Genomic DNA, 21730 nt, shown 5'->3' with positions numbered 1-21730 from the left:
AGGTTTCTTGGTGATAGGATTATGAAGAATCAAAACTTTTCTTCCTGATTTTCTGTATTTCCAGATTCCTAGAGTGAACATGTGTTATATGTTACAATATATGGGGATGAGGGAATGAAAATATGGGACAAATATTTTTAGAAGGTTTCACATGAGGGAGGGTGCGGTGGCGAGAACCCACAAAGATAGGAGTGGGTAGTTACTTTTCCACTGAGGAGGAGGCCTGCCAACCCTGAGGGAGCTCTCTGACTCCACCCTGTACTTTCCAGAGCCAGGGTTTTAGAAATCCTTTGTGCTAGTTAAGGACTGGCATAGTTAGCACAGCTAAGTAAGTATGTAACAGATTTCTATTATTAGTTTATCTTTGCTCAGTCTCATTTGATTGACAGAGTGTTCTCCACCCACAAAGTTTGATTTATTTTGGCAATTGGAAGAGGATTTTTTGGAGTGCTTGTTATCTAAAAAAAAGTAAGACTGGGGAACCTGCCTTTTCCTTACTCCCTTTAAAAAAAAAAAAAAAAAAGAAAAGAAAAGAAACCCAAGAAAACCAAATACTGTTTGGGTTGGTCCTGGTGAGCATGCCTAATCTGGGGATTACGCAGCAAGTATGACCCGAGGGCTGGTTTTGTAAATGTTACCAAATCTGTTACTTAACCAACTGGAGATGTTCTTCCATTGTTGTGTCCCACAGTTAGGGCTGAATGGTGGAAACCAGTTCTGTGAGACTTGGCCAAACCCTTGTCCTTTAGGTCTTCATTTTACATTGGGCGGTGATTTGAAAGTATTTCCATTACAGAAATGTAAACCATCACACCGAGCAAAATAAATGGAAATATACCACATTTCTAAGAGTTGACTTTTATCATTGTGAAAATTACAGTTGCTCATTGTAGGATAATTTCAAAGCTATAATAAGTACAAAGGAAAAAAAATACTGAACTCATCATTTCATTTATCCTAGGGTGTAACTAGTGTTAACAGTTTGATTCTATTTCATTTCAGTCTTTTTAAATAATTGGATGTTACATACATACTCTGACTAGGTAAATTTCTTTCTTTCTTTTTTTTTTTTTAAGATTTTATTTATTTATTTGATAGACAGAGATTACAAGTAGTCAGAGAGGCAGGCAGAGAGAGAGGGGGAAGCAGGCTCCCCCCTGAGCAGAGCGCCCAATGCGGGGCTTGATCTCAGACCTTGAGACCATGACCCGAGCCAAAGGCAGAGGCTTTAACCCACTGAGCCACCCAGGCGCCCCTGACTAGGTAAATTTCACTTAACATTGGGTGGTGAGCATTTCCTCGTGGTATTTCTGGTTTACTTCTGTTTTGTAAAAGTGACTTCCTGTGGCTAGTAAGTGCTCTTATTTATGGTTGGCATGGGTGCAGATACCTTTTATTTTTCCGGTGGCTGCCTTAAATGTTACACTTCTAATACTTAATCCAGGTATGTGTTAATTGTGATATTCTTTGTTGCTGGGCCCAAACGGATAGATTATTAGAGCTGGCGGGGACCTTGATCACAGAGTTCATTCCTTTAATTAGAGAAATGAGGAAAAACAATCCAGAAGAGTTGCCCTTTGCCCAATATCATTAAATTATTTAATGGTCTAAAAATATTACTGTAGGAAACAGCTGCTTACTGCTTTTTTGCAGGTTGAGAAACTGGGGCAGTGAGAATTTAACGAACACATTTTTGAAAGAACCAGGTTGTGTTTTTTATGTAGTTATAAGTAGGAAAGAGAGCAGTTGTTTCCTATTGAGTTGACAAAACCTCTCTATTACCTGTATTTTTCAGCCACCACTTGGTGGATTTGATGGCGTGTGTAAGTGGTCACCATTATTTGCTCACATACGCATCCAGGAGCCGTTACTGGTGTGATGCTGACCATGCCTGCTTTTCTGTGAGGCCTTAAATAATTATTTTTTTCCTTTGCAGTTAACGAAAAATGGTCAGTATTTAAGGAAGCGTAGTTTTCAGGGGAGATAAGGAAGTGATTTTTGAAGTTTTGATATTTTAAGTTGTGTATTCAGTACAAACACTTCTCATAGGACTTTGAAAAGCGGTAGATTCTTAGAGTATTGTACAGCGTATTTGAGAAAAAGATGTTATGGCCTTGTGATTTCTTTTTATTTTGTTTTACCTATTTTTTAAACAAAGTGATGTCCTGAGAGATTAGCTAAAAAATGAAATGGAATCTGGGACCATTTCACTTTGACTTTGGAAGAACCCAGGGCAGTGATTGGGGACAACACCAGCTTTGTCCACCCCGTGGTGTAGGCAGTCAGGGCCTGTGAACATGGCTGGTTCACCGACCTGCTGCCTTGGAAAAGTCCTCTCTGGAACAACCAGAGGTGCTCTTAGCAAGGCCTGCTTCCTGTGTGAGTACCTATTGTAGAGCTCTCCGTTGAATGGGAGGTTTGTGAGAAGTGGTTTCCCACCGGCACACAATGCCGCCTCTCTGCAGTGTAAATACACATTCCACTTGGGGTCAGGCTAACAGTGACCGGCCAGAACGCCCTTGCACAGAAAGATCTTTTGGAGTTCCATTTATTTATAGTGGCCAGTGGAAAATTAATATGCCCATTAAATCTATTTTTAAAAAATAAAAGGGAAGTCTTATCTGGTATTGTTTGTTGAATGCAAATCAGTAGCTATGCTGTATTTTAGTTTTGTTAATTTGTTGCTCTAGGAGATGAATTTCACTGTCTTGCTGACTTGTCTATATTTGAAACTTGAGTTTCTTGTTTTAAGAGTTCTACTGAGGCCACAGAAAACTTTCTTTGAATTCTTTGAAAGATATCATAGGCTGTGGCAAAAGAAAATGTTAGTGATAGAAAATATTAGATCAGGTTGTCTCTGGGTTTAGAGTAGGCTCATTGAGCAGTAAGTGAAGGTCTAGAGATCAGAATAGGTATGATTCTTCCTTGAGAAAAAATAAAAAAAATTTTTTTTGTCCTTATTCCTTGGACTTGATTTTTTTTTCTAACCATTTTAACTTTTATTAATCAAACAAAACTAAAGGCAGCTGCTTTGTTCTTGTAGCTTACCTGACCATATGCCAGATAAGTGATTTTTGATGAGGACCTGGGTAAGAACTATGAATATACAGGTTCCATCAAAAATGGGTTATTTCAGTCTCTAATAAAGTTAGGTAAATGAAATTTGAAAGAGAACAGATTAAATATTAGAAATCACAGAAATCTCTCCCTCAAATATCAGGGGCCTCCTTTAACAGTCTTTAGTGTAGCTCATTTGCAATCATGAAAAATGCATCAAGATCCGTCATTATTGCACAAGCCCCAAAGGAAAGCTGAGGGAACTCATGGGTGATTTTCATAGCTCCATTGTAATGTCCAAGATCAAAGGATGGTTATCTTCTTTAAACTGGACTTAGGATGCACTCATGATGGTTGCCTTGGCCATTATTCTTCCAACTCCTTCCACAATTCCAAAGATTTCTTCAAGGGGCTCCATCAACTCAATGTTTCCAGATTTTCCTTCTCCATCTGGAAGAATAAACATTTTTCCAGTAGGGTGTATCTTTCCAGCCTCCCTACAAAGCAGACTTGCTGGTCAGTGAGCAAGCTGGCATGCTGGCATGGATGTGTGACCTGGGCAATCCATCATGTCCACCATAATGGTGAGGCCAGCTGATGACTTGCTTTGAATGCGGAGTATGAGTCTGACCACAGATGTTGAACGGGAGTCCCATCTAGTGGGTGTGGGTTTATTGGAGTCAGGTCCCCACCTGTTCCTGAACTCTGGTTTTGCTGATCAACCCCACAGGTAGGACCTGGCCCTCAACATCCATTTTCTTACACCTCCAACATACTGCTCTTACTTCTTTCAAGATTTTCCCCACATGAATTTGTTTCACCAAAGTGCTTTACAGAGTGTAACATAAAGTCCTGGAGAGAGAAATCAGTGCTAGAGTTTGGAGAGCTTTTCATTTGCATTAATACATTTTTTGTTCAGATTCTGTCGGGAATTATGGATATACAGAATGTAAAATAGGTAGTATAATCTTGGTCTCCTAGAGAGGGAATTTAAAAATTTCTTCTTTTTACCTTCAAGCAACTTAGTTTAGTGCATTGGTTCTCAAAGTGTGGTGTGGGGGACCCTTGGGCATTCCTAAGACCCTTTCGTGAAGTTTGTGAAGTCATAACTATTAATAACCCTAAAATGTTACTTGTCTTTTTCATCCTCTGTGTTTCTGAGTTCTTTAGTCACATTAATGGAAACATTTTCTGGTGTGTTTTCATGCATTTTCCTCTGAGGAAATATGAAAATTGGAGAACACCGGTTTTGTATCAGAGTTGAAATTTAAAATTATTTTGTTGGAAAAGTTTTGAAGCCTGTTAGACTCCTCAGATGTAGAATTTGCATGATTTCAGCGTAAAAGTATCTTACACAGAGCAGAACCTAGATATGTATTCATTAAATAAATGAATGCAGCCCTCTTACATTTTCTTAACAAATAGTATTACATAATTAATGATGTCCTCATTATTCAAATGGAGTGTTTAGAATATAAGCAAGCACCGTGCATTTGACATCTCGATTCATCCATTTGCACATAAACTCTGTGTGTACACTGGTCATTATTTTCACCTGTTAAAACCAGCCTCCCTAAGGCTCTGTGGTATGTGACAGGGCATTTTTCCCCCCCTTGAAAAACAGAAATTATTTTTTTGTAAAGAATTACATTTTTATAATTTAAAAAATGTTAGTCTGATTTAATAATGTGGTTTGCATATATTACCTCATTAAAATTTTATAAAAATGGGCTAATCTGAAATAGTAAGTAGATTAGTAAGTAGTTTCCTTACGGGAGTCTTTGCACCTGCTAATTTGCTTCTTTGCAAGTTTTGTCATTTCTTGTGAATTTTCTGTTTCAGTATATTATAAGCCCCAAGAAACACCTGGTGTTTGCTTTGTGTTCCATCACTTTAAGTGAAAATCAAAGCTGCTTATGAGAATGTCATCAGCTGTAGTGATTCTTCAAGCAACAACACCATGCTTATAAACTGATTTTCAGTGTATCCTATCCTATTCTCTCATTGACACCCACCCCCTTCCCCACAGAGGTGGAGCAAAGAATCATATTTAAAACTATGTATATATGTGAACCGACATCTACAGTTAGTAATGAAATGTCAGAAATCTTTGAAATAATATATTTAAGAGTAAATCAGACAAAACATTAATGATTTTGATGGCGCAGATTGTTTTCCTTATAATGGATGTTTTATGACATCTGTAGGAGTAGACAAAACTGAGTTTGTGAAATAAACGTGGTTGAATTCTGTATGAGCTGATGAAAGCAATAATTTTAGTATCCTCCTGGCTGATCAGAAATGAAGACTGAGGTGTAAGGGGCATGTTTCGAAGATAAATTCATCTTCTGGAACACTTAAGACTAGAAAAGAGAGGCCACAGCTGGGAAACCAAATTTAGACCCTGGAGCTTATCTCAGATGAAAGGTTGCATAGAGCAGGGAGGTCTGCTGACTTCGTGTTGTTTCATCAGAAGTGTCAGTGTGGATTACGTTTTCGTTACTGAGTATAACATTTCACTGTAATGCTGTTTAGCCCCATGCCTGTGTTTTTGGAATCCTAGGATCCTAGTTCAGTGCCTGGCATCTAGTGGCACTCAGTAAATATTTGTTCCAACAATGGATGATAGTTTCTGTTCAGGTCCTTTGGTTTGGTGCTATTTTAGAAGGTATGTTTCAACTAAGTTCTTGTGAGATAATCAAAAATAATAGAATCTTGAAACCCTTGGTAGCAAAGGCCTTGTTCTAGCAGCCTCCTCGGTGACTTGCTGAGCTGCCTTCTTCCTTTGTGAGTAATTTAGCTTTTGTAAAAATCCCCATGGAGGATAGATCCCTTTAGGAGCTTAAAATCTGGTTTATGCAGGTTTGTTTTCCTCCCTGGTTAATTTCTAACCATCCAGGCTAGATGATGATACAGTGAATTAGCTTAACCTTCCTTAAGCTGCTTTAAAAAAGGTTCTATAAATTGTTTTTCTTTTTTTAAAGATTTTATTTACTTATTTGACAGAGAGTGACCACAAGTAGGCAGAGAGGCAGGCAGAGAGAGAGGAGGAAGCAGGCTCCCCACAGAGCAGAGAGCCCGATGTGGGACTCGATCCCAGGACCCCGGGACCATGACCTGAGCTGAAGGCAGAGGCTTTAACCCACTGAGCCACCCAGGCACCGCTATAAATTGTTAAATCTGCGCCTGGGTAAGGATACCTGAAAAACTCTAATAGGAAAGAAATATACTTTTATCAGATTTGACAGTTCATTTTTGAATTTTGTATCCTGTGCTTGTTCAGTTTAAAAAAAAAGGGCGGGGGTGGGGTGGGCAGAGAATGGAAGGAGAGTTGACACACAGCCTGTCAGTTGCAGGTGCACAACAGCAACTCAACAATGATGGACATTGGAAAGACACACCATGATCATGTTTTACCGAAATTTTAAAACCACTGACCTGTGACTTCTTCATAAGCGTTTCTCCTTTTGCCTTGGTTGTGAGATTTTTGCATGTCAATCAGTTGGTTAAGAGAGCAAGGACTCCTTACCGTCACTTTCTGTTGAGTCTCCTTGGGCCAGTTCCTTGATGTTCGCTCCTACTTCAGGTGAATAGCGTGAGGCCGGATGAGCACGAGTGTCTTCACCCTAGCAGACTGAAGGAACAGCTTCAGAACTCTTCTCACTTTTTCCAGAAGCAGTCAGTCATTTGGTGCTTAACACTTTATTTCCCCCCAAATAAAGGGTGTTATGTGTGGCTGTTAGGTACTCAGTGGTTGCAGGAAAGGGAATTTAATTCATGATACATATCTTAAAAACAGTAATAGTACATACTGGGTTTTTAAAGGGAATCTAGAAGTTGTGTGAAGGAACCCATATTACAGATGAAGAAACTGAGACATGGAGAGCCCATGCAGGAATACTTGGAACCACATACCACACACAGCGCTGTGGGGTTGCAGGCAGATGGTTGTGCCTGAGGGCTCGGGAAGGAGGGAGATTCTGGTTCTGGGAAGGAGTGAATGTCTTCTGACTTCCCCTGTCATCTCTTCCTATCTTTTTATGCTGCTGGGGGTGAGTATTTGGGGGTGGACGTGAGGGTGGGAAGGCCTCAATCGGGGGCGGGGGGTGGCTTGAGAAATGACCTTTCCATTCTTGGACTGGAGTTTCCTAGACTTTTCTTCAATGTCCCACAGAAAAAGATAGAAAGAAGCAGCCATACAAGTCCAAATGACATTGAAAATGCAATTTTTCAGTTACTCTCATCCATGGGTTAAGTCTGTGGGACAGTTGACTTGGATATATGTACAGATAAGTGCTCAGAGCTTTGCAGTGTTTCCTTGTAGGTGCTAGATTGTCCTTGGGATGTCACATTTACTGTGCTCAGTGTAGCTGGAGTCAAGGTGTTCTAATAAAAACGTCTCATTACACTTGTAAACTTCTTTAAACATCCTTTAAAAACAATGAAAGAAGCAAACAAAGGTTTGGTCAACTTTTTTGGTAGGTGGGGTCCCTTTCCTTTTAGTTAACTTTTGCAGAACTGAGAATGTGGATCTCAGGTCCAGAGATTGTAAATATCCAGTGACGTGATTTTTTTTCCCTTCAGGTTTTAGGTGTTCTTAAATATTTGGGACATCCTGGGGGTGGGGCGCTGTGGAAGCAGTATCTCTGGAGAACTAGAAGAGCAGCCTCAGATTACTTCAATGTTTGCATCTAAGCCTTAGATCTATAGTCTTCGCCCCCCCCCACTGAACGCAGTGCCTTCTGTATAGTCATTTTGCCTTCAGACGTGGCTGTGCCTTGACATTTAAGCAAAGGCCAATTGAAAGCACACCACAGAAGCATCTAGATCTTCTTGAAGGCAGGGTCTGTCCATGAGATTACTTGGCACCCATCCCTGTTCCCCAGATTGCTATGGACCATTCTTTTTCACTTGCTGATCAAACCATTATTTATTTTAATACCAGGGCAGGCGGTGGCAGTGGTGGTGTTTTTCATCTGACCAGGATTTCTTTGTGGATTTAAACAGTGCACCTCAATATCCTGTGTTTATTTTTATTTTATTATTATTATTACTTATTTATTTTGTAAAGATTTTATTTTATCTACTCATCAGAGAGAGAAATCGCAAGTAGGCAGAGAGGCAGGCAGAGAGAGGAAGAAGCAGGCTCCCTGCTGAGCAGAGAGCCCGATGTCGAGCTTGATCCCAGGACCCTGAGATCATGACCTGAGCTGAAGACAGAGGCTTAACCCACTGAGCCACTCAGGCGCCCCAATATCCTGTGTTTATAATGGTAGGCAAAAGGCAAGAGTGTTTTGAAGTTTGAAAACTTTTTTAGACAACTGTAATTTAACTTCGCTAATGAACCCGTATCAGACAAGAAGACAAATTCCAGACAATCTGTGCCTCTACCAACCAGCTGGGTGCATACCTCCAGGTCCTGCTCATGTCTCAAGAGGTTTTTCTGCATGAACAGTTAGCACCACTCCTTTCATTCAAGTGGCAAGCCATGGCAAGAGTCTTTCTTCCACAGCTGTGCGGAACTCAGCTGTAAAATTAGATTTCATTGGCATACAAACACCGTGATTACCATCACTCTTTGCTCAATACATTCTTTTTCCAGCATTTTACTTAGATTCTTCCTCTTTTATGCATAGGGCTCAGGTTCTACTTTCATGAGTAAGAGTAACTAGAGGTTTTCAGGGTTTCAAGTAAACGTCTCCTAGCTTAAGTTTAATCTGTATGAAGTCGGCAGCGGTGTTTGAAACATGGTCTGTTAAGAGCAGAAAGGAACCTTAAAGGCTAATCTATAATCTTGTCATTTTGTAAAAGAAGAAATTAAGTTCAGAGTACCTGGGCAAACTGTGGATTAGGACTCGGATTTGGCACTACCCAGTCTTCGGGTTGCTCTACTAGAAAGCTGTTTACCATAGCGCGCTGGTTCTTTGAACCCTCGATTGCAGAGGGGCTGTGAAAATTTCCGATAAAAATCCTTAGTCCCTCTCTGTAGCCTCTCCCCCTGCCCAGTCTCATTTGATTTACTAAAAAGCAAAGGGGAATATTTGCCTGTACCCAAGTACCTTTCCAGCCCACAGAGTACGGGAGAGGTGAGCGCAAGAAAAAGCCCCCAGACCACATCGTGTGCAGGTTCCTAAATGGCCCCACGCTAATCTGCGTGGGCAGAAGCGGGCGCAGGGCACTGGCTTCTGGTTGCCTCCAAGGGAGAGTCAAACCCTACTCTCCTAGTCACGGGGAAGTGGCCAGAACAGATGTGTGTGGATTTTGAGCGCCATTTCTTTCTCTGTTTCAGAGGTACAGATGATGGTACAGTGTTTGTTTTGTTTGAATCATCTTTTCCCCCCTATTGTTGCTGTTTACATAGTTATTACTAGAAAGCTGTTTCTCATTTTGCTCAGAAGGCTAGAAAGGACAACCATTTTCAGAGTTTCAAATCAGCGTGGAGCCAGTAAAGAGAGAGTTGTTTCTCATGAGGAAAAGAAAATAGCAAAGGATACTGTGGCATCACCTTAGTTGTAGGAATGTGTACAGCTAACTTTTGTCTCTTCTCTCCCCTCATTTCTTCGGCTCTCTCCCTCCTTCGTCTTTGTCTTTCTAAGTCTTGCTAATAAAGCTTACAAAGGAAGACCACACTTGAGGAATTGCCAGTCTTTGTGACTGATGGCATAAGTCCATAAAGTCGGGTATGAGAGGAGGTTCATGAACATAGTTGTTTCTTTCTTTCGTATGCTTTATGATTCTCTGTCAAAATTTTGGCTTTTCTGCATTTTTATTTGTTGCTACAGCCGTGGCACAGACAAGTGTAAGTCAGCTGCACAAACGTTTGTCATAATCAATTTTTATTAGACTTGGGTTTTATATTGGAAGCCATTTAGAAACTTGTAATCACTCATAAAGCATTAGCTGCTTGATAGTTACATTGTTTTAAAAGAGAATACAGTAATTTCTTAGTAACCTCTCAAACCCCTTTACCCAACAAAGAAAAACCGCTGGCTTCTGTGATTAAAAAGTTTGTCCTGTTGTCCTTTTGACTACTGCTGGGTTTCGGGTTTTTTTTTTTTTTTTTTCATATTTTGTCTTTTGTATTTTTTTGGCTGTGCAATAGGAAAAATTTTTTTTAACTTTATGTATTTTTTTTTCCTTATTACTACTATATAAGTCATTAGAAAATTTCTCTGGTACATTTGTGACAATTCTGAAACAGGGCTGGCAATCAAATCTCACTATTAGAAGTCAGTTGGTATTTTTAGCAGAGAAGGAAACTTTCTTGAAGTATGAATCCAGCTTTGATTTTACTAATGTGCCTATGACGATATTTTTCTCAGGCTGTAGAACCAGCATGTTGCAAGCAAAATGTTTTACACGCTGTTTAGTTTGTGTGAATGTGATGGGTTACTTTGTGTTTTATTGGAAAAGATGCAAACTTTTTGGAATCATAGTTACCTTGAGTAGTATGAACTTTTTATTTATTAATATATATTATATGACTTATTTGCCCTGTTGCTTTATAAGAGGTTCCTGTCATTATTGATGTGTTTCTGTCAATTTCCCTTTCAACAGGGAACCCATTTGATTTTTGAAAGTACATTTTAAACTGCAGAATGGAAACAAAAAGTTAACACTGATCATGTGCAGTCTTCTTATTGGTTCCCTTACTGCAGCTGCTTTTCTGGACACTTCTCTGGGATAGTCTAGAAGTCAGTCAAAAAGCACATCAGAGTGTAGGTAAAGTAAGATTGGGAGCGGTGCCTCTGCCCTGACCGGATTTAAATGCGGAGACTCAAGTCCTTATCCTGCAGCCGGGCTGCCCTTGAGTTCTGTTGGTAGTTCCTTTTTGTGTTGTGACGTTTCTTTTTCTCTTGTCATCTGAAACTAATTTGGGTATTGTACTGCTAATTCACATCTTGAGTTAATGTAAGGAAATATGGGTCATTGGCCCATGGAGTGAGGGACCAGGATGTTTTGTTATTAATTTGAAGGCCAGGTCCACCGACTTAAAACTCTCCCAGCAGTGATTAGGGTTTTAGTTTTTTTCAAGTGAGAAAAGCTTCCTAGTATATAATTGCTTTCTCCGGCCTTTGGAAATGGATCTGCAGTTCTCTCCTGAGAATCAGGTTTTTCATGAATTTGGCCAGTATGTTTCTTGGTATAGGCTGGGGCCAAATGGAAAACCTTTTTAGACTTGGAGTGGGGGAAGCAACATAAGAGGAAAAAGTAATAAGCCAGTTGTCTAGAGTGATGTAAAAACTGAAGACCTTTTGTAATATTCTTTTAAAATAAGGTGTTTTTAAAAAGCTTTGGGGCATATGTTTGGACGGAGCAAAATGTCTTACTAACAATGAGGATCTGTTCATTTTGTTGCTCAGAGTGCCCAGCCCCCACCACTGCTGTTAGCTCTCGAGGGACTTCTTCCCTAAGTCCCTTAGCACTGGGCCTCGCTAGCAGGTACTGAATGTAGCAAGGAGAGGGGGAAGGTAACCACAAGTGCTCACGTGACATCCCTCCCCTGTAAGTCAGAAGGCTAGAACTGGCCAGGCATGAAGCACTTGTGGTTTTAGTGTTAGGATGTGTGGTTAGGGGGAGAGGTGGTGAAGGCCTGTGGTTGTTACCCAATTCTTTGAAATGGAAGTATGGGTAAGAGCACAGTGAAGACAAGGAGCCAGACCTTGGAGCTTTGGGGGCAGGATGGGGGAATTAGAGAGGGTTAGAAGAGTGTTGTAGCAGGGGTCCTCTGTGGTCCTCTGTTTTCCATTTTTTTAATCCATATTAGTTTTGCAGCACAATTTTATTCTTCATACGTGAAGGGTAGTGGTCTAGAGGGTGGGGTCCTTGCAAGAACTTGGTTATGTGCAGGGGGAGAGTGTGAATGTGGCACAGCCTTGAATAAAATAATGTGAGTTCTGGGACCCATTTGGCCGGCTCAGATACATACCTGTCTAGGAAAGAAGGAACCCAGACCAAGAAAATGAGTGTTTTTTGTTTCTGATTCTGTTTTTTTATTTGACAGAGAGAGAGAGAGAGAGAGAAGTAGCGAGAGCAGAAACAAGCAGGGGCAGTGGGAAAGGGAAAGCAGGCTTCCCACTAGGCAGGGAGCCCAACACGGGGCTCCATCCCTGGGATGGGTCTGAGCTGAAGGTAGATGCTTAACCATCTGAGCCACCCAGGAGCTCTGGAAAATAAGTGTTTTGTCAGGGTGGTTTCTCCAGAGACTTTCTGACGCTAACAAAAAACAGGCATAGCTCAGTTTTCTGGAGGTTACCCAACTGGCCATTCAGCTTCCCTTAGAGCTGATAATCAGCAAATGATCAAGGAAGATCGTTGAAGACACATCTGGGGGCTTCAGTGAGCCCACAAGGACCCTTCCCCTTATGTGTGTACATGACTAGCCCTCTGGCTTCTTAGCCCAAGGAAGATGTAAGACAGCAAGTTTAGGATATGGTCCTGAAATTCGAGGGAGTTTGGTGTGTGGCTCGCAGTATGGCCTCATGAGAAAGAGGAGAAAACCAACAATTACCCATAGGATTTTGAAGTAGGGGTGAATTTCTCCAGATATGTAAGGTCAGAATGCCTCAGTAACTCCTTAACACATCACCTTGTGACTAAACACAGTATCGTTGGGAACAATAAACCCACATCCCTAAGAAGAAGTCAAGTTACGACCAGCCTGCTCTTTAAAGAGGGGGATGTGTCATTCCTGTCCACAGTCATTACAGATAAAGTAAGTTTTGTTCCTTAAAGTTAACTGTTTGGATAATAAGGTTTCCACACTTACTGCTTCATCTGTGATGCTAAATTCCACGATCATTTTAAGGGACAACTTGGCAGGCCATTGCCTTGCTAAATAGCTGGGCATTATCTTGCTTAGAGATAACTTACTGACTTTCTTCATTATATCTTTTGCATTCCAGTCAAGTGAAACTACTGTATGTATGGGCAGAGAGCCTAGAAATGGGAATTTAAATACTGCTGGCTGCAAGTACCTCCCCACCTAGATGAATCTTTTATTTTTTTTTAAATTTTATTTAATTTTATTTTTTTTTGGGTGTTCCAAAATCCATTGTTTATGCACCACACCCAGTGCTTTATGCAGTACGTGCCCTCCTTAATACCACCAGGCTCACCTAGCCCCCCACAAACCCCTCTAAAACCCTCAGTTTGTTTCTTAGATGAATCTTTTACCTGATACTCCACTGGGGATAAAGTTTGGTTTACCTCTGATAAAACTCTTAGGGATTAGAAAAACAGGGCTTGGATTTTAGCAGCTTTGGTTATGGAGAAGCAAGGCTCCACCCCCGGCTTCACGATGGCTTTTGCTCCCTTTATTCATTCTTCAGTTTCCTCCACGATTAACTGTGGTTGAGTTTAGGCATTAGGAGTGTGGGATGTTTATAAATTCACACTGATGGCTGTCCGAGTGATTGTCACATAGTTGACTTTATTTCAAGTACAGTTCCCCAGTTCCCTCTGTCCTCCCTTCCCCCTTCCTGGCCCCCCTCCCAGTAATCTGAAATAATCACCATACATTGGCGAGGTAGATAATCTGTTGTAGTAGGGGGGAAAAAGGATTCAGGCATCTTTTTTCTTTATGGATTGGCTGCATTACCCAAAGTTGCCTGTACAGTTTTCAAAAGCAAATACAATTATAATTATCTCTTTTCCCCAGTGGACTTGGTTTCATTGGGTGTTTTTGTAACTCTGTGTGGGTCCCCTATTCTCCCATTCTCCATCTATAGGACCTTTTAGGCCTCAGGTCTAGCCCCTTATCCCACAGTTGCAGAGCCTGGATTTAACTCCATAATTTGGACCGGACATCTGTGGTTAAGAATGTTCCTATTAATAGCAAGTGCCATGGGTTAATTTGGCGCCAACCAGAAATTTTCTTAAATTGGAATTGTCACTGTTAGATACAATGTTGGCCTTGAGATACTCTTCTGTATTAAGGACAGGGGACCAGGAATGCCTGAATTTGGTTTCAGATTACAGCTATCTCCTGCTACCCAGTACCTGCAGATACTAGGTAGAGACAATGAGAAGCAGGTTGATGGGATTTGAGTCTCAAACCCCAGTACTGAAAAATCAGGCAGCTGGGTTGGACCATGTGGAGAGAAGGAGCCCACAGCCCAGAGCAGGTCCTGACTGAGGACCTCAGTCCTTTGCACTACCCCTCTCCCCATTCATTATTTACCAGCCTCTGGCCTAATGGAAGGACCTAGAGTAGAGGCTGAAAGGACCTAGGGACAAGTCCCTGAAGTGGGTCTGCTCCAGCTGCCCCTCTCGGGAAGAGAAAAGAAGGACAGATTCCGTCCTTGGGTTTGTCTGTGAGATGAAAGCTAGGACTGCTCCTGTGGCAAAGGGCTTTGGCCCCTCCCTGGGGGAAGGGGGAGAAGAGGGAGCCATAATCCCTGCACCACAACCTCCCCAGCACAGTGCCTTGGGACTCTCCTGGGGAGGAGTGAGGAAAAGGCGGAAGAGAGAGCCGCTTCACCCCAAGGCTTTACATACTCAGACCCCTGATGTAAATGACTGTCCTGTTTATCCAACTTGCAATTTGGAAGAAACATGAAATAAAACATTCCACTTAAGAAGCAAGCCTGTGTAATATCGGCAGCCTGAGGAAAGTAGCTGTCCTATCCTTATGCACTGGGAGGATTAAATATATTAGAAATAAAATTGAAATGGACATTAGTTCTTCCTCATTCGACCTACTCAATCAAACAGTGATGTCATGATTGTGTCAATGGAATTATCTTAGTTAATTTTATTGTGCAAGAATCTATTTCCTTCATCAGGATAAACTATTGGGCTTTGGGTTTTGTTCTTTTATTTGCTTAGGAACTGAGTAATTGCCTCATAAAAACAGCAGGATGGTACTATTAACACTGAATTATAAGACCTGTTATTACAGAATGTGCTTCCCTAGTTGGGACAAGACTTCGTTGTTTGGTGCTTAAAATAATTAGTTTCTCTGAATGGGGTTATAATGAACAGTGTAAAATTTTACCTTTTTAAAATAAAAAAGTTTACAGTCTCTTGGGTGGCTTTTATGCATCATTTAATACTTCCAGGGAAGGGGTTTCTTTTGGGTGGGATTGCAGGAGAGGGAAGTATATTTAATGTTCAGAATGGAGGGGTTTAAGAATGAGAAAAATATTCTATTTCTATCACACCTGAGACAACTTTCAGATAATTGTTAAAGGATTTATCCTACTGTTTTGCTTGATTTGGACATTGAGGTTCCCAGTTGTGATTTGGATTAAAGGATTCATTGATCAGATATCCTTGATTTGATATTTGATATCATTTATGTGATAAATGTGCATGTCCATTTGTTTCTAAACAGATTTAAAACGTGTGTCTTTGTTTTCTCTTCTTTGCACATGATATTAAACTTCTTATGCTATAAATTTTTAGGCATAAGTGAAGGATATTAAATACTTCTTAAAGAAAAAACTATAATTTTATTTCTATTTTTTAAAAGATTTTCTTTATTTGAGAGAGACAGGAAGAGTGAGTGGTGGTGAGGGGCAGAGGGAGAGAGAGAGCAGACTCTCTGCTGAGCAGGAAGCCAAAGGTGGGGTTCGATCTCAGGACCCAGGGATCATGTTCTGAGCTGAAGGCAGACTTAACTGACTGGGCCACCCAGATGCCCCAGCAAGTTATAATTTTAAATAGAAATTTGTTGTTATTTTCCCACTGTTTAATTGGAAAGGTAGTTTTTGGTAGCAGGTACCCTTTTGGAGTGACAAGGGCTTTGTGCTATCTTGAATACTTGTATGAAAATAATTTTTTCCGAGGAAGCAAGGTGGTTTGCTTTTCAGCCCTACTTTGCACAAGGTGCCATGGGTTCTGTCTGAGATACAGGGGAGTTCAAGATCTGCACAGTGATGAAGACATAAATGCACAGCATGTTAAAGTCAATTCAAGGAAATGACAGGAGAGAGATAATTAGAACATGATTAATTACCACTTTAGTGGCAGGGTCAGAAATTGCAACAATTGCAGTGTAAGCTTTGTTAACTTGCTTGGATTAACTGCTTATGAACAGTATTTTGATCCTAATGAAAAGGAACACCTGTTTTTGTCGGTCATCCTCTTTGGCCTTATTTCCTGTAATTAAAGATAATGATACCACCAGTTTTTGACACTTGACCATCTCACAGTATTGTCTCATTTTAGCCCCAGAAAGATCCCTGGGGTAGGGTAGTTACAATTACTCATATATTTAAAAAATTTATAACTAAACGACAAAGTCTAGGTCTGGGAGGTTATGTTCACATGGTTGCTTGGAGACTCAGGTTGGTGGTCTTCTAGTTCAGCCATTTTCTTGCTTTGGCTTTACCCCTCCTTGGGGCCTGGCACAATAACTCTGCACTATAGGATGAGAATAATTTGACTTTCAGCTGACTTCCTGATGGTGCACTTAAATTGCTGATGTTGTTCTAGGTGACTTTTTGGGGTCCTGGGTCCTTTTTAAAAAATGGTGGTTCTCTTGCAGGAAGCCAGTTGAGGGAAATTCTCCATGAATGTACGTCACAATGATGATGACCGACCAAATCCCTCTGGAACTGCCACCATTGCTGAACGGAGAGGTAGCCATGATGCCTCACTTGGTGAATGGAGACGCGGCTCAGCAGGTTGGTGTAGTAAGAGGGAAATTTAAGTTCAACTGTCTAAGTGAAAACCATTAACCCAGTCCTTGCTCTGGTTTGAGATTGAAAGGTCTGTGCTTGTGAACATTAATAGTTCCAGAGGTAAGTGTTTTTGCTGTAGAAGTAGTAATGATTTTTAAGAATATCCGATTATGGCTTTTGATAACAGCAAATCTTACCTCATTCAGTTGGTATTGCTGCTGAAGCATCAGAAAAATGTCTGATTTTTAAATGAATCATTTTGAAAATATGTACTAGTCTTTGGAAAAAAATGTCTGTTTATTCAGGTCCTGTGTTTTGCTTGACTGGTTGGCCTGGATGGCCAGAGCAAGACACTCTGAGGGTGAGTCAGGTTTTGCCCTCACATGGGGGGGTGGGGTGACCTTGGCAAGATGCACAGGTCCATGCGAACCCACCCCAGCTCCTAGACGATCCTTCCAAATGGATGGTCCGCTTCCCAGAAGGTGACGGTACTTATTCTCTCAGTATTACTGAATATCGCCAAATAGTAAAGATATTGCAGACTCATTCATGTAGCACTTGGGAAGAAATTTAAATGGAAAGTAAAACTTTAAAAAATCATTAGATGAACTGTTCGATAAGATTTTTTTTAGTGACTGAGAAAACAGGGTTTGCTCAGTCTTTTACTAAATAAATACCCTTTTGTCTTTGCACAGTTCTTCAGGAGCATGAAAGTAAAAAAAGTCTTTGTCTTAGGAAAAGTAGGATTGGGAACAATTGTGTGAAAAATGTTTGCCCAGACTTGATCAGTAACTCAGATAAGTTAATCAGCCATTCCTTTAATGTCCGTGTGTGCTTGCCCCCCCACCTCACTCTGTTACAGTAGGTGAACAGCCTTTATCCATCACAGTCCATTCATACTTGGCCTCTATTGGATCTTACTTTGCTGCCTAATTTATTTATATTACTTAACTATGCTTTGTACCATAAACCTTTCAAGAACAAAGAATATCTAATGGGTGTTCAGTAAATGTTTGTTGGTTGGGTAAACTTCACCCCTTGTCACCACTGATACAGGCACTTCCCTTCCTGACTCAATCTCTTTCTCTCTCTCTGCGCTGGATCATTTCCACCAGACATCCTGTAGTATCTTTTACCTCAAACCCACAAACAACTCCCCAGCACAAGAAGATCCTCTCTCTTGACTCCACATCCCTGTGGAGTTACCACTTCCTGTCCGCCTCCCTGACAGTAGGTGTTCTTTAAGTAGAGCCTCATCTTCCTTTTCCCTGTTGCTCTTCAAGCTCAGAGTCTTCACTTGCATCTCTTGTCCTCTTTTCCCAAGCCTGTCAGCAAGGCCTGTTGGCTTCATCTCAGGAACATGTGCTGAAACCATAATTTGCCACATCTACTTCATTGCCGCTACTGCCATTGGACTCCAAGCCGGCATCTCTCGCCAGAGTCGGGCATTCCTTCTCACTGGCCTCTCTGCTTTTGCTTTTGCCCTAGCAAAAAGTATTTGCCACACAGCAGTCTTCTGAGAGAGTTTCCAAAAACACCACATCAGGGGCGCCTGGGTGGCTCAGTCATTTGAGTGCCCGACTCTTGGTTTTAGCTCAGGTCATGATCTCAAGGTCATGAGATTGAGCCCCGTGTGAGGCTCTGTGCTCACGGTGGAGTCTGCTTGAGATTCGCTCTCCCTCTGCGCCTCCCCCTGCTTGCACATGTGTGTGCGCGTTCTCTCTCTCCCTCCAATAAATATGTAGAGAAAAACTTAAAGCATACCCACGTCATGTCAGTGCCCTGCTCAGAGCTGCCCTGTAACACCTGGAATAACATCGCAGGGGCCGAGGCCCGTCAGCCCTCCAGGTGTAGCCTTTGCCCTCTTCATTGTGCTCCCCATGCTCTGCTCGTGGGAGGATTTCCAAAGTACAAGGGACCGTTGTAGGTGTCTGGTCTCCCTTTTCACTAATGAAAAGGTTGAAAAAACCAAGGTATTCAGATGTGATTTAACTTGGGAGGCATCTTGGCCTCCGCTCAGTCATCTAATTCCCATTTGCATAGGTACTTAGAGACCCGACGCCACGTGTCCATGTCACTGTGTACCATTTTTGTGTTTTGGTGATTTGTTCCTCGTTGCTGTCGTTCAGTTTGCACAGAACACCCTTTTGTAGTTTAGAGCACACCAAATCCTTAGTTACAGAATTTTTGAATTCTGTCTTCACACATAAACTTTCTTGCACCTAGAAATGACCAAAGCCTGAGAAAAGACTGTGGACATCTTCAGGCCATGTGGCATTTCACTGCTCTGCACGTCTACCTCAGCTCTAAGGAGACGTTGCTTAATAATTTGGATTAATAAGATCACGTTTTTATTGTATCTGTAAAGCCAGGAGTGGGAGAATCTAATTCATTTTTTTTCTACACTGTCAAATATGAAGCTTTCTCAAACTGGGGCTATATTTACTCTAAAAATGATCGTAGGAATGAAATGTTTTAGGTTTTCTAATGAGCAGGTATGGTTGTGCTCACAGCATTAATGTTTACAGGTTATATGGGCCAAGCTGTTGATTGGCATGAACCCTGAGTTTCTCTTAATGGGACATACTTGTTAAGTGGACAGAGTGTGTTTGAAATCTCCCTCCTCGCAGGATCAACCCAAGATTTATCATGCCTTGAGGTTACCTCTGTGTGGCTCAGCCTAGGCAGTGGCCTCTGTGCCTTACATCTTTCTTCCTCTTTCTGCCCCCAGAGTCTCCCATCTGTGTCTCCCTCCTTTCCTGAAGCCGCTGCTCTTTCCTTTGGGCCGTAACATTTAGCTTTGGCCTAGTTAGAGTAGAATCTTTAGGGCCTGTGCGTGAAACCTGGGCTAAGGCACAAGGTGAAGACAGACCTCAGGAGCAAGCAGAACCAAAATCAATGGAAAAATACCAGAGAGGAGGTAAGGAGAGAGGAGGTCAGCAAAAAGAACAAGGGCCAAAGGTCAGGATCCAAAAGTCTGGGACTGCATGAGTGTTGGGTGCTTGCCTTAGACACCTGTTGGTAATTGCCTCTTGCTCCTAAATAGCCTGTTTGGTGTGATGCTCAGGAGAGCTGTGTCAAAGGATCAGGACATGGGACACACCAGAGAATACGATCTCTTCTAATGTTTTATGGTTTTTTTTTTTAATTTTTAAAAATTTTTCTGAGCATAACCTAGAGATTTTATTGTCTTCATAATATAACAAAATACAAAGCTTAGAATTGGATCTCTTGGTCCTTTCTCTTCCATCTCCTCCCAGTTCACAAGGCTTGCATCTCTTTTTTATTTTTATTTTGAACTGATCTCTAAACCCAGCGCGGGGCTCGAACTTACAACCCCGAGATCAAGAGTAACATGCTCTACTGACTGATCCAGCCAGCGCCCCTTGTTTGTGTCCCTTAATAGCCAGCCTTCTCTTAGCTCTGCAGTTGTGCTTGATACATTCAAGCCTAGCACAGTCGTCTTTGTAGTTTTAGACATTTTGCAGAAAATCTGCTTCATCTGCCCAGTACAGCCACTGTGCTTCCTCTTATAATGCCACTTTTCCCTGGGCGTAAAGAGAATCTTTGCCTTTCTGGTGCTGTGTCCCTTTGTGGGGCTGGTGCTGGCCATGCTTGTTGCAGGAAGCCAGCTGGGTTTTAGAAACGCCCAGCATGTTTGTGAGAGCACTGTCAGCGTGGGAAGCTCTGCTAGTGTTTTCTGATGCTTCCCTGTGCCGTCCCTCTGAGGCATTACCTTTTCGTCTCAACCAGGACCTTCTGGAGACCCAGGGTTGACTTCAACGATGGCATGGCGGATGCTATCTGGCAGACCCTTGGGGGTGACATTTGAAGGGTGGGGAGGGCAGCATTTGAGCCACCTCCCAAATGAGACTGTCAGGAAGAGCTACCCACCGGCCACGGGGCTGTGCCTCTACCTTTGTGTTAGAAGCAAATATGGCGAAGCTTACCTTGTATGTGTTTACAGCATTCTTAATACTTTGCAGCTGTGCAGAGCACATTGTAAACATTTCCGTATTTGCAAAAGAACCACCGCAGTTATGAGAAAGCTCCCCAGTTCCCACAGGCCGCCGCCTCCTGAGTTTTGTCATGATGGTTTCTGGATTCCGTTAGTGTGTGTTCTTGCCGAGATAGCCCGCTCTGTTCTGTTTTTCTAAACGAGACACTGTTAATTCTCGTTATGCAGAGTCATGTTAAGTTTGGAAACGTTGGTTTGTCATTTTATAGAGGAAGCAGGAAAAGGATGATTCTTCCCTTAAAATGAAAAGCCCTCCTTGTCACGAATGAAGATTTTAAAAAATATATTATGAACCGAATGAACAAGAACAGGAGTAAACGCACAGTGTGGACAGAAGCAACCTAACAGTTTCTGCTTGTTGAACAGCTTTTTTGACCTATCATCCACATGCCCTGTAATTCACTTTTTTAAGGTACACAGTGGAATTTGCTATAGCCACAGGATTGTGCAAGCATGGCCACAATTTTAGAACCTTCTCCTCATGATAAAAAGAAACCCTGGTATGGTCATTTCCCAGTCCTTTCTTCCCCGTCTTCCTAGGCAACCACTAATCTCCTTCCTTTCTCTGTAAGTAATTTGCCCATTCTGGACATTTTGTATAAATGAAAATGTGCACATGTGGTCTTTTGCTTCTGGCTTCTTTCAGAGGTTTGTCATAGCATGTGTCAGTACGTTCTACCTTGTTCACTGGCAAGTATTACTCCAGCACATGAATATATTACGTTTTGTTTCTTTATTCATCAGTTGATGGGCATTTGGGTCCTTTTCACTCCTTGGCTATTATGAATAATGCTGTCGTGAACATCTGTGTGCAAATTTTTATGTGCATGTAAGTCTTCATTTCTCCTGGATTTCTACCTAGGAGTGAAATAGAACAGTTTTATTTTGAACCACTGTTTTCTAAATAAAGTATCCCTGTTCCTCTCACCATAATTTCTTCTGCCTCTAAATAGATCAGCATAGCTAAGTTAAGTTTGCTTCCCTAAATATGTCCCACGACATACTATTCTTGTCAGGTTTCCTAACC

At 41.5% G+C, this 21730-nt stretch overlaps 1 protein-coding gene and 1 pseudogene across 2 annotated transcripts in view; one reads left to right on the top strand and one right to left on the bottom strand.

Annotated features, from left to right (window-relative positions):
- Window positions 1-21730, top strand: part of FNDC3B (fibronectin type III domain containing 3B) — a 339705-nt gene that overhangs the window by 58317 nt on the left and 259658 nt on the right. For both annotated transcript variants that reach the window (XM_032341218.1, XM_032341222.1), the window contains exon 2: window positions 16550-16688. In XM_032341218.1, the coding sequence (XP_032197109.1) occupies window positions 16578-16688 (111 nt within the window). In that variant the 5' untranslated portion in view covers window positions 16550-16577. The remainder of the gene's footprint in view (window positions 1-16549; window positions 16689-21730) is intronic.
- LOC116589232 lies at window positions 3287-3637 on the bottom strand (annotated as a pseudogene).

This window comes from Mustela erminea, chromosome 1 (assembly GCF_009829155.1).
Source record: "Mustela erminea isolate mMusErm1 chromosome 1, mMusErm1.Pri, whole genome shotgun sequence".
NCBI lineage: Eukaryota > Metazoa > Chordata > Mammalia > Carnivora > Mustelidae > Mustela > Mustela erminea.
Note: the sequence above shows the minus strand (reverse complement) of the source record. Positions and strands in the feature narration are given on the sequence as shown.